Below are 13,844 nucleotides of genomic sequence, written 5' to 3' on the forward strand. Positions count from 1 at the left end.
TTTATTCTGCTGGAAAAAAAAAGAACAGGAATTTAGAGACAGTCTTAAAAAAATGTATAGACTTTACCGGCAGTAATTTAATGAGCACGATGATTGAGTAAAAATAAATGAAGAAATTATTGTTAGTGTCACACAGAAACAAATATTGATCATAGCTGTAACATCTAGTGATTCTGTTTTGCATTGAAGATTCCAATGTGACTACTCAGTGTACACACAAAACATTTCCGCTTCTTTTTGTGTCCTTATTTTTTGCCTTCACAGTCGGACACATTAATCTGGAAACACTGAATTATGATCAGTGCAAGCAGTAATTAAACGACTGGAAATTTAAACTAGTGCCCTAAAGATGCTGGAAAAGCCTTTTACAAAAATGATCTATTTATTAAGTAGCCATAATCTCCTGCTGAGAAACAATCAGCAGGAGATTATGGCTACTTATTTATGCCTCCATTCAAGCTCTTTGTGCTTTAGGTGTCCTGGTGTCTCTCTGTCTGCGTGAAGCTTGACGCTTTCAGCAAAAAGAAAAAAAAAATGACCCAGTGTGAAAAGCAAATAACAATAAAAATGATCAAAGACACACGAAAAACACGTGTAGAAGATTAAAAGGAAATATTTTTGATTATTTAAAGCTTAAGAAAAATCACAAAGATAAACCATTTTTTAAATAACAAATTTGCAATTAAAATATACAGGAACAAATCAGCAAATAGCAATAAATAAATAAGAGCCATCCTAAAGCAAAAAGCCAGCTGGAAGTGAGCAGCTTCACAGATACATTTTAGCATTAAGTAACATAATAATATGCTTTTGATTCTTTACAATGAGCTTTAAAAGCTCTGTCATGCAGATGCATACACTTCTAAAGGTGCCCTGTAGTGTATCAGGTAGCACCATGTCTGGGAAAGCTTCTTTAAGTCTAGCTCATTTTAAATTAAAGCCTATAAACTAATTAATACTCTCACCGCTGCTTCATGTCAGCCGCAGCTTGTTCTTGACCACTGCTCAAGGATGCAGAAATGAATATGGATAACCTAATAGTGATGGCCTTATAGAATATAAAAAAACAAACACTATATTTTTCAAATATGTATCAGGAGAAAAATAATGCAAAAAGTAAAACAGATCCAAATATGGGAAACTGTAACAATGAACAATTTTAAATAGTTTCTTGCGCATATTGAGTCCATGTTTTTTACTCGGTAAAGTTTAGCTGCACAACAGTAATGGGAGATGTAGAGGCGCTCACTCTCAACTTTTTCCATTTTTTCAATAACCAGCCACATATTTGACAGTTTTCCTTAAAGTGCTAAATAGATACTTTAGAGATACTTTGGATATTGTCATACTTGCTGTAACCTTCACTCATGTCTATCTGCTGATCCGGTGAAATATCACAGATTTAGTTAAAAGTTGAAACATTTAATTTGTAATCTTTTCCTCACCGGCTGCAGGGTGAGGGTTTGTGCATTTAGGAAATAATGAATGCTATGAAAAAAACTCTACTTTCTTCCTCTCTAGTAAATTATTTAATGAAAGAGTGTAATGTTTTGCTTGAATACATTTGAATGTATTTCATGCCTATTTTTTTTAAGTTTCTGCCTATTAAATATCTGTCTTAACTTTATACTATTTTCTAGGATTTTTTAAAATCCTTTTTAATTATTTTTTTCTGCCACATGCCTAAACACCGTTGTTTTCTCCTATTTTCCAGTTATCCAGCTGTATGTGAGTTCCTACAGAGCAATAACCTATTATCAATTATCCGAGCACATGAAGCACAAGATGCTGGGTACGTTGAAACAAAAAGCACGTCTGCGAAAATAATAAAACATTTCTTGACTGAAGACAAATCCAACTTGATTTTTAATTTCTGAATAAACTTTTTTTTCTGTTTCTTTCTTCACCTCTTCCTTTCTATGCTGAAGTTACCGGATGTACCGTAAAAGTCAGACAACTGGATTCCCGTCCCTCATAACCATCTTCTCTGCACCAAATTACCTGGATGTTTACAACAATAAAGGTCAGAATTGTTTTTCCTCATTTTCAGTTTTTTCATTGATTCTTTGTACCTTTTATTACATTAATCTTTGACTTATTTCTCCACATTAGAGAGTTGTTTTTTGGTGATTTTTGAGTCACAGAAATTGGCCCACTGTCAAATAGAACATATATTTTTTAAATTGTATAAAAAAAATTGTAAAGTAGGAGCCTATTGGTGTAAAAGAGAAGTGTCTTAATTAATTATCTCCTATAGTTGAAGTATCCCTGCTCTTTTAAACACATTTCAGTTCAGATTTACATTTTTTTGCACAATTTCACAGATGCTTGCTAAATTTTCCAGGACTCTATGTGTCACTAAAGTGAAATATGACATTTGAGAATCCTCTAAAAGCCACCCTGTCAGTTGTAAATAATTACCCAGACTTCCTGTGATTTTCCGTGAAAATGATTTCAACTAACAAATTGAAGTGTGTGAGTTAATATAAGTGATTTAGCTGTGAACAGGCATAATAAAGCATCAGGGAGCCCCCGTTTGTTTGTGTTCTCAGATCTGCATCTTGGTTGCCATGGGCTATGGGAGATGGGGAGCGTGGGAGGGACTGTCAGCATTGCTGACTATCTCCATGTGGCTTTATGCCTCTTGATGTAACAGTGTCAGCAATCCCTGGCCTCAGCAAGGCCACCTAGTGGATGAATACTGCATTTTCTTTTCTCTTCCTGTTTCTTCTAATAAACAATATTCAATGTAAACTGAGCCTTGTATCTTTGAGAAGGTGTAAGAGTATTCTCTGCCTTCATTTAAAAAGTTGTGATTTTGTGGTAGATTTTAGAGTAACGACGCCAGAAAAGCGAGGTTATTTTTCCAATTCATTGCATTTTTAACCAGCTGCTTACAAACAGCTCAAGCCTGAGTTACTTTGAGTCGGATATATTAATGTAATTGTTGTGTTGTCGTCACAGTGTCGTTGGCCAATATCTTTCTGGCATAGCGTTAGTGATTAGTTTGCGATCGCAAATTGTCGGATGCGAACTCACACTTTACTTTTACTTCAAAGGGAATGCTTTATTAATCTTGACATCACCTTATCATGAAGTTGTGAATTCATAATTAAAAAGATAGACTTCTCATGCCTCAATAGACCTCATATAATTGTGTTAATCAGGCAGAGGAATAATTCTCTTGACCTGAAATCTAAATATACAACACATGTGCCTTTAAGAAATCCTTGATATAAATGAAGCTTTTATTGCAGGAGCAGAATCTTCCTTGTGATCCCCTCTGTTATCTTGTGTCTTTGTCCGGTCCGGTCTAATTCCCACAGCTTCTGTTGTTTTTTGCAACTCTGATTGTAAACAAATCTTTTTTTCTTTTTTTTTCACAAAAACTCTACGCTTTTTTTAAAATCAGCAGTGGCAGTACATGTAGATAGATGTCATTAAAACAAAATTTTTTACCAAATCTTAACAATCAGGTGTTTGTCTTATGCAGTATGACGTAGTTTGATGGTGATGGTATGTAACGAGCTGGATGTCATACAGCATCATTTAGGTGTGTCGGTTGTAAGGAGGAGTCGGGTTCAAGTGGAACATTTTACTCCCCTGTTCTCGCTGCTTCCCTTACAGCTGCTGTACTGAAATATGAAAATAACGTCATGAACATTCGACAGTTCAACTGCTCGCCACACCCCTACTGGCTGCCCAACTTCATGGACGTCTTTACTTGGTCCCTGCCATTTGTTGGGGAAAAAGGTAGAAACCTCCCTCGCTTCTCTTACGTTGTCTTGTAAAAATGTATCCGCCCCCATTGGATGTTTTACCCTTTTTATAGCTTGTACAAATCACTTGTGATCAACAAAGTTTGGCTTTTTTGAGGGAAAAAAAGTCCCGTAACGGTCAAGTGAAAACAGGTTTCTGCTAAATAATAACAGTTAAATAAAAACATAATATGAGTGGATGCATAGATATCCCTCCCTCTCAAGTCATCAGATGCACGCTGATCTAGGCAGATCTAGAAATGAAAAGGACAAGATCCTTTCCATTTCTTGATTATGGATTGAACTGAACTCCAGAGGATGTTGAGTGGCTTAGAGATTTATTTTTGTATCCCTCCTCTAACATATACTTTTCAGTAACCCTTTTCTCTGATTAGCTGATTTCTTTTGTCTTCATGCTGTAATGGTAGCCAGGAATACTGATTAACCAGTGAGAGGCTTCCAAAGCCAGGTGTTTTCATACTCAGGTAATCTCCATTCCACTTATTGTGAGACTAATAGCACCAATTGACTAGACCACTGTTGAATTAAGTCAGACACTTTGAAGGGGTTGAATATTTATGCAATTACTTATTTCGTCAAAGCAATGAAAATGGCTAAACATCCAAGGAGGTGAATAATTCTTATACACTGTTAGGCACTTTATCTTTACGCCCCGGTTTGTTTTCCGCACCGCTCAGTGACTACCTGTTTTCTGTCCACTCTTTCCTCCACAGTCACCGAAATGTTGGTGAATGTGTTAAGCATCTGCTCTGATGATGAACTCATGAATGATGAAGATGAGATATTTGATGGTGAGAAGTCTAAAGAAGAGCGTTCCATAATTCATCTTTTATATTTCTCACGGGTACATTGTGGGTTCAGGGTTGACCTAGATCTGCGCACGTCGCTGTTCAGAAAGGGAAAACAGCTCAGCAGTTGTTATTTAGGATAAGATTTAAAGCTGCATGCTAGAAAGAAGGTATGGAGTGTTTTTTTTTTTTTCAACAAAAATGACTGAGTACTTGTTATTAAGGTCTATACTTACCGGTCCAGACATACACAAAAAAATCCTTGTTTGTTTTTTAATGTATTTAATGAATAAAAAGCTTTCAGCGTTTGATCTGTCTTAATGATTGATGCATCTTTAGACATGAGAACATATCATTTCATTTTGACTTGACAAAATATACATTTCTCAAAATTGACATAATAGGAAAATAATAAAGTATTGTTATAATATGTCTTATAATCGCTGTGGATGGATTACCTCTGTTTGTTTGCAGCCAATGCAGCCGCGGCTCGCAAAGAGGTGATCAGAAACAAGATCCGTGCTATTGGAAAAATGGCCAAAATGTTCTCAGTTCTCAGGTAGACGTTTTGCTGAAGACTGTGTTAGTAAATGGAGATATGATTGTAGTGTACATCTTGAAACACAGACATTATATAAGGTTTGTTCTGTATTTGTGTGTGTGTGTGTGCGTGTGTGTGCATGTGTGGGGAAAGTGAGGGCAAAGTGTTTTTTCTCCAGTCTGATCTGGGTTCAGCATAGCTTTCTGACCTGCTTGCTTGTTTCTGTTCTTCCTGCAGAGAGGAGAGTGAAAATGTGTTGACGCTTAAGGGCCTGACGCCCACTGGCATGTTGCCAAGTGGGGTTCTCTCTGGAGGCAGACAGACACTGCAGAGTGGTGAGCAGAAGGCTCGGCCTAAGTCTTTTTCTCCAGCACTGGTTCTCTCTCTTTTTTTTTATTTTGGTTCGTTCTTGTACTCGTCAGCATTCTCATCTCTTCCATTGCCTTTATCTATTTTTCTATCTGTCTCTTTCTCCAATCCCCCTTAAATAAAAAGCAGCCAATAGATGCTGTTTTAGTCTCTTGTTGGATCTTCCAATGATATATTAATCCAAACCTTATGGGGTATAATTTAGATTTTTCTTCTGTCTATTTTCAGCAGCTAATGTGTAGTATGGATTTTTAAGGGTTCTGTGACAAAGTTATTTGCAGTCAGTATCTTACTTGTAGTCGCAGCTTATCAACTGAGGCCAAAATCCCATCCCCATGAAACAACAAAAGGTTAGTTTAGACTTGTATCTAAGGTGGTCAAAATATGCTTATCCTCATGTAGACTTAATACCATTTCTACTGGAAAAAAATAACACTACATCATCTTAATCAGATCTAAAAATGTTGAAAATAAAAGTTCTGAATTTTGATGTTGTAGTATTACTTTTAACAAGCCCTGACACTCCCTTCAATGTGGCTGAATAAACACAGTTCTGCAAAGAAGCACTCAACAAATTTCCTCCAGAGAAATGCAAAGGCACTTTGCCAATTAACACATTGTGCTTGATAGCAGTCATCACCAAGGGTGGCACAGCTAGTTAATAGGTTTAGGGGGTAATTACTTTCTTACATCGGGCCAGGTAGATTTTAGCACATATTCTCCACTATCAAAAGAAGTCATCATCATCATCATGTTTTTCAAATTACTTGGGTTATCTTTGACTGATTCAATTGTTTTGATGATCTTAAACATTTCAGTGTGACAAAATTATCATAGATATGTAAGGGCGCTTGTACTGAAGGAGTACGATTGGTCAAGCATAAACAGCTCTAAGAAATGATTTCCTACGGAAAATTAGAAATACAGTATAATTTGTCCACTATTATTGTTTTGAAGACATTTGAGAGAAATCATATGCGTGACAACACCTCCCTTACGCAGTCGTCCTGTTCTGTATTTTGTTTTTTTAAAGTGAATGTGAAAAAGTAGTTTCTGTCAAAAAAACCTTTGACATCTGATCTTAGCTCATAGTCACATGGACATTTTTATTCACAAAAGCTCGGGGACACGCCTCTACCCTACCGGGTGTCCACTCCCCCCATGCATCCTCCATTTTGCTTTTACAAATCGCTCACAAGAGAGAATGCCGCCACATACAGCCTTCCTCCATGGACAACAATGTTTGACTGTCTTTGTAGTCATTTAGTGCAGAATCATGCAAATGTACATAATTCCCCACCACATCTGATAAATGTTCCTCAAAAGTATCCATGCGTCCTGCGGATGCAAAAACAGGAGAGTGGAAGCTGACCAGTTAAAGCGAAATATCAACACTGATGTCGTATAGTGCATTTCGGCATAAAACACGGCAACAAACTTCAGGCCAATCACGCAACTCACCGCACAGAACCATGTGCAAAATAGAAGAGAACGCAGATGCAATTTTCATCACACGGCTGAGTTGATGAGAGCCGATTTCAACACCTTGGATGAAATGTAACTAGGATAAATGTTTTCTTTGGGTTATCTTCCACACTGAGAATGTAGCATAAGGTGCTTATGTATTGTGTTTTCAATGATTGGAAAAGTGGTAAATGGTCAAATGTTTTGAGAATTGCAACAGCTTTTATCAGGAGGACCAGGTGAGTTTACTCAGATAAGGACCTTCCTAAGCAATGATATAAATTGTTTCCTCAGACATGCAGAAACAAGTACAAAGCATTAAAAGTAATTCAGATGCTCTCACAACTTTGTTTGTCATCTCAGCCCCCCGCACTTTCCATCATCTCATTTCTGTGTCTTTCTTCGTGGATCTATTTGTGTGACTTTTCATGAAAACTTTCTAACCCAAGATTGACACTAACTCAGTTTTAATGCATGGCGCTCCTCTGAGTTTGGCTTCAATAACAGTGAACGTATACAGCTCATCTGGCCAAATAACATGAGTCGCCTTCTCCCTGGGGCTGCATTGTACATTTGCATGGCTTTATCAGGAGTAACCTGCTCCCCTCCTCCCCCCTTCAGCCACCATTGAAGCCATTGAAGCCATCGAGACGCATGATGAGGACAGAGAAGGTAAAACTGGTGCTCCTTGCCCCACTGCTTTAATATGTTATCAGGGTATCCTGCTATATAATATTTCTAGACAATAGTTGAAACAATATAGAGTCCACGCTTAGCTTTTCTATGTTCATAGAGCTCCAACCTATTGTGAAGTTCCTCCAAATAGAGTTAAAAAGTAAGAGGAATGTTCTTTTTTCAAAATAATACTTGTTGATTTTATGTAAATAAAGCAAAAATCATCATAGAGTATATTTCAACTACTTTCTAATGGGAAGAAGTTACATTAGAAGCTGTTCTCAAGATGAATAATATATGTTGAATAACTTGCTTTCCAAATGTAGTGTGTCTGAGTCACACATGTGTAAAATGTGTGTAAGGTGTGCTGGCAGTATGTACGCATTTTAGATCAAGATCAGCAGAAAAGTCTCCTCTTCATACACCCTTTTGTGCCTCTCTTTACAAGAAGCGCATATAATATCTCACCCATCATAGTTTCCAGTGAGTTTATAGTAAATCTGGGTTTTTATATTGTCACTTTATTTATTGAACACTTCTCATATTTGGATTGTAAAAGCTGTTTAATTTCTTGGGGAAAAAAAAAAACTTTGAATATAGTTTTATTTTGTAATTTAAACATTACTTATGAGGCAGTGACTCACAATTGGTAATGATGATGATAAAGGAAATTAGCAAAGGGAAGTGTACTTATTATTCTTGATTGTCTCTCCTAGATGTGATAACACTTTTGATGCAGCTAACACTGAAATCATGACATGTTTGGGCACATCAGAGGATATATCATATATCATATCATAGCTTTTTTTAACTTGTACTCATAATGGCTGCCAGACGTCTGCATTCACTCATCATGGACATGATTGTCATAACAATGTATTAATATAAGATGGACATTACAACATTTAGCAACATACAAAGGAGAATTAAGTTCACAGGTTTGAATTCATGTTGGATTTTCTGTTAAAATTATACGTATTACCTCGAATGTTTGCATGCTCATCTTGACAAATATTTGGAAACTTTTTGAAAGCTTTTTTTGTAGTCATCAGAAAGCTTCTAGCACATTTTAATCTGGATATTTGGAAACTGCTCTTATCAAAAACGACTGATCAAATTTTTTTATTGACCGACTTCCTGTCAGGGTCCTGGCTTTAAGCATATTCCTCACAACAACCTTAACTTTCTGCTTCACTTGCAAAAGGTTCTGGTAAATTGCACAAAGTATGTGGAATAAATAAGACAGAGGAATACATCTAAACTCTTCAGCTTCCTTTTGATAGCTCTTGTTTTTGGTATGTTGTGTGATCAAGCCACCATGGAAAACTAATTGTCCAAAATGAACTATGAGAAGCACAAAACTAATGCAGTCCATGATGGGTGCATGTAAACTGTCTGACACAGTAACACGACTTGCGGAATACCCTTAGATTGTTGAGTAACATAACCCTGACCCTCCGTTTTTCCTCTTCTTCAGCTATTCGTGGGTTCTCCCCCCAGCACAAGATCACCAGCTTCGAGGAGGCTAAGGGCTTAGACCGCATCAACGAGCGCATGCCACCTCGCAAGGACGGGGTGAACCACGTGGGCCACTCCATGGGCAAGATGAATATGTCGGAGGCAAACGGCACAGAAGACAACAGCAACATCCAGTAATGTGTTGTCTGAGCCACAGAAACTGTGCCGCAGTTAGAGGCATGCAGGAAGACTTTGCTTAATGGGAAATTCAGGCCTCAGAACACAAGAAATCAAACAGGCCTACCGCTAGAACATGAAACCTGCAGCAAATCTAAACACTGGGCGAAAAGGTCATTTATTTCATGACGGCATGTCATTGCACTGTTAGGGGGAGGGGGGAGCTGGGGTTCACAGCAAAGGGGCAGGGATGCAGAGAGACCCACAAGCTGCAGCAAAGAAGTGCTTTTGGAAGTTGTGTCCGACCGTAGTTCCCCTTCTCGATTCGATTACAGACTGAATTGTTGGGAGTTTTTTTGTGCTGCAAGTGCTGACACACGTGTGCTCCTTCATTGCAGGGCCTGACAGAAGACATGAGTGCAGTATCCATATCACACAAATCATTTTAATGTTTTATAAAAGTATTTATTATGAATCACTCACAAATGCACATCAAAAGGAGAATGATCTACTTTATCTTATTGTTTTTGCTAGTATTAGGTCACGTCACTTTGGGAGAGGCAACACGGTAAGGAAAAAGAGATGCAAATATGTCTTCGAACTCTGCAGCACGCCATCTTATCGGTGAACTTAAATTTATTGATTAACCTTGTTGTAAGATGCTGCCAACCTGCAGGGAATAAAAAAGGAAGACGGGGTTCTCATGTCACGGACAAATCCACTGCAGACCCAGATCCACCTTGGATATGTTTTAGTAACCTCCGGCATTGCCTGGTTCCTTCTCTCCTTGACATCTGCTATCTTAAAGGATCACAGAACCTGGAGGAAAAGAAGAGGTGATTTAGAAGACGCAGTCTCACTGTTTGCTGATGCTACCTCAGCACCCCGGATTAAACACAGAGATTTGACTTCAAAATATATAATTTACTCCTTTTAATTTCAGTCTTATGGTTATTCACGTCTCTTCCAAAAGAGCATTTTACGTAGGCATGGGCTGGCTTGAGCTTCTCACAACATTCACACAAAGTTTTGAAGCAATATCGTGCAATTTAATCTAACTACCCTAATTTAAAAAAACAGAAAAAATAAAATGGAATTTAATTGGTTTATTTGGCAGGGACACTGATGTAAATGCATCAGAGTTACCTGAAAGGTAATTTTTATCTGTAGTCCTGGCAAGTCAGCAATATCCCTACTGCTTGTTAGCAGTGAGAACACCGTGGTTTTTACTAAGTATTTCCAAATTGCCCAACTTTATATCTTGTATACAAAATGTAGTACCTCTTTCAACCAGCCCATGAATGGTGGCTGCAGCAGATGTGGATGAGCAGCATTGATTACTCTATTCCCTGAAGAGCCAGAGAAAACTCTTGCCACTATGGCACTTTCCCTTCTATTAATCTCACTTCAAACTATCCCCAGTATGATGGAAAATGTAATCAGTTTTAAAGTCATAATTTTTTTTATTAAGGCATGCATGACATGCATGACATGACTTAATATACATAACCAGCCCATGCCTAATTTCACCTCAGAACATCTTCATGTTAAAAAACCAACTTCACTTTACAAATTCATATGAAAATCATTGTTTTTTTCAGGATAATTAAGCTTAATTTCTGTCTCACAATAACCTTTCTTCCCTTTGGCATTAACGCAGCTTTCAGAGGAAAACAAAAGTGACGTTAAATGTCGAGACATACCTTGGTTTTAACTGTTATTTCTTTCCTGCTTCTTGCTAAAGAAATGGAAAGAACATGAACAGTGACTGCAGCATACATCGGCATCCTGCGAATTTTTGCATCTTTTGCTTTTCCAAAACATTCTTGGATTTTATGCTTGCAAAATGTGACAAGGAAGGAAGTTGTAGACGTTCACCAGGTATTATGTTTCAGTTAATCATAAACAGCATCAGTACTGGTGTTCTTTGGATTTCACAGCCTTTGGATTGCCCTCAGCCCATAATGGGATGAGGACAGTGGCCACATTAACAAACTACAGTTTTGGAAAATCTTTAACCCAGCACTGATTTATTCATGCTCAGGCCCTTCTTTGAAATTTTGACTCTGATGGTTGCCGACATTTTCGCCACTTTCTGAGCTGGTGTAGATATCACAGCAGTTTGTTTGGAATCCCATTGCCTGTGCAGACTCAAGATTTTTTAGTTTTTATTTTTTAAAATAGAGAAAAAATTAGAAAATATCGTTTTAAAACTATATATCTGAAGTAGTCTAGCAGGACTTTAAAGAATAGGTTTACGGCAAAAGGCCTTTTCATTTTGCAAAGATGTATCATTGAATGAGTATAGCTAATCTGTAATACTTTCTTTATGAAAAAAGTATACAACAGGCCAACATTGAAAATTTAATCTTGTATTCAACTATTTACTCAAACTTTGATTTTTTTCTGAATATTTTTTCCCATTTATTTTCACTCTAAAACATGATCAAAACTGGATGATTTGATATTAAATAAAAGCTGAAGCCTCACTGTGAGCTAAATGCAAATGATCGCTATCCCCCAACAGTGTGAGTCTAGAAAACCACTAGAGTAGGACACATCCTGAGTAAAATATCTAAGTTGGAATGGTAAATATCTTTGATGCCCACCTCGCAACAAATTTCTTGAATTTTCTGTCATTCATTAATGTTTTCCTGGTTTGGATGCCATTTTTCTTTTCAGTGATGAAGGTGTGTGAAGTAAAGATGGACAAAAAGTGACTTAACACAGCATCTATGGTATGGAACGCATCAATGCATGCAATTAAGTTCCTAGTTGTTATGTGAGATTATAATTGTGATAGATAGTTGTGTTTCAAATAGTAAACTTGAATTCATTTATTTTTGGATTATATTTGTAGTTTTGTCTTGTTTTATAAATTTTATAAATAGGCTTCCTTTGGTTGTTTTTGGTCATTTTTGTTTTTTGTTTGGTTTCATTTTGTTATTTACTACCACTGCTTTTAATTTTATATTGATTTCTTGTAAGCAGAGATGCCCTTCTAAGGTGTAAAGCCTTGTGCTATATATACATATATTTTTTTTTCTGTTGTACTAATGTACAGAAAATGTTCAATAGTGTGAATGAATATAATCTCAGTGAAAAGCTACTCTTTCAGGCTGCCAAAGCATGATAGCATGGTTTTCTCAAATGTAAATGAATTGGACACGCAGACAAATCAGGTGTCACACATTTAACAGGAAACATTGTATTCTGGTTATATTTACTGCTGATATTATTGTTACAATTTAGCTTACAGTTCTTTTCATTCCTTGGTTTCTGGTTCTCGTATAGTCAAAATGCATACTTCAACACAGAGATATAATGGATTTTATCTTGCAACATTTTTTTATCTATGGAGATATGTTTTGGCATTTGACTACCTAAATAATACACACACTGTAAGCATGCCCTATGGGACAAATCACATTTTTTTTACTCTTGAATAAAATATGCATGAACAAATTGTGTTGTGCAATTCTTTAACCCCCTGGTGGAGTAATTAATGTGCTCTTCTACCCTGCAGTTACTTGTGGATAAAACCCTATAATTCTGAAGCCAGTTAAAATTATTATACTTGGTTTTTTTTCTCACATTATAATGGTATCCTGGGATCCTAATCTGATGTAACTAAATGCAGTTGCATTTAGTTACATCAGATTAACTAAATCTGAAGATTTAAAGAGACCCTTGCCATGTAGTGGTTTGCATTAAAACAAACTGAATTATGTATTGAGGCCTAATGATGACTGAGTAATTTTTATGCCTTTGCAGAAATATTAAACTGTTTCCTTTTTTCATCAACATGGTATTTCACAAGGTGGTAAACTCCAATTTGTGGGTATTTCTACACACTAATTGGTTAGAAAATGTAAAGTGTGAACTGCAAAGCTTTAGTTACTCAGTACTTTGACTTTTTTAGTTGTGATTTTGTAAGGCAACATTATTGACTGAAGAAAATAGCTTGGTTTGAACCTGATAGAAAATCAGAGATACTGTCGAGAGAAAAATTAAAGATGCCACAACCAAAAATTCAGAAAGGTGAAGACTGCTAAAAAGAAAACCTATACTTTTTATAAGAAGAGACACAAGCATAACCTCCATGATACATTGCAGTGATGCATGCAAGGATCCCAGATTAAAACTACAGTATTCTCCATAAATCAACACATGGCTTTATTAATTTTTTTAAATATTTTTGGGAAAAACATTTCATTTTTTACATATCACATATTACAAAGAAATTCATAATAATTTGGACTGTCAATTTTAGATTATTGAACGATACTAGATATATTTATATTTCTGAACAAAATTACTCAAATAAATAATTTTAATAATTTATGGATATATTTATGGTCGTACTACTTATAAACCAGTTAAAAACAACAACCAAAATGGATTCTTCGAATTTTCAAAGTCATAAATGAATAAAATCAACAACGAATTTTTTTTCTCTTTTTTTACTGAAAATTTAATTTTTGTTAGGTTTATGATATGTGTTTGCCATATTGCACCTGATGGTTTTGCTCAATGATTTTAACGTGTCGTCTGATATCAAGTAATAAGGAAAAAGACGGTCAAGTGTATTTC

At 36.3% G+C, this 13,844-nt stretch overlaps 1 protein-coding gene across 2 annotated transcripts in view; it reads left to right on the plus strand.

Moving 5' to 3' along the window:
• ppp3ca (protein phosphatase 3, catalytic subunit, alpha isozyme) overlaps positions 1–12,716 on the plus strand; it is a 29,312-nt gene extending 16,596 nt beyond the window's left edge. The window contains exons 7-14 of one of the 2 annotated variants that reach the window (XM_008427054.3): positions 1,715–1,792; positions 1,929–2,023; positions 3,628–3,753; positions 4,493–4,570; positions 5,042–5,126; positions 5,346–5,443; positions 7,563–7,613; positions 9,094–12,716. In XM_008427054.3, the coding sequence (XP_008425276.1) occupies positions 1,715–1,792; positions 1,929–2,023; positions 3,628–3,753; positions 4,493–4,570; positions 5,042–5,126; positions 5,346–5,443; positions 7,563–7,613; positions 9,094–9,272 (790 nt within the window). In that variant the 3' untranslated portion in view covers positions 9,273–12,716. The remainder of the gene's footprint in view (positions 1–1,714; positions 1,793–1,928; positions 2,024–3,627; positions 3,754–4,492; positions 4,571–5,041; positions 5,127–5,345; positions 5,444–7,562; positions 7,614–9,093) is intronic. The other variant, XM_008427055.3, reaches the window with a different exon arrangement.
• Positions 12,717–13,844: the final 1,128 nt, after the last annotated feature.

This window comes from Poecilia reticulata, chromosome 14, assembly GCF_904066995.2.
Source record: "Poecilia reticulata chromosome 14, P_reticulata-male-v2, whole genome shotgun sequence".
Classification (NCBI taxonomy): Eukaryota; Metazoa; Chordata; class Actinopteri; order Cyprinodontiformes; family Poeciliidae; genus Poecilia; species Poecilia reticulata.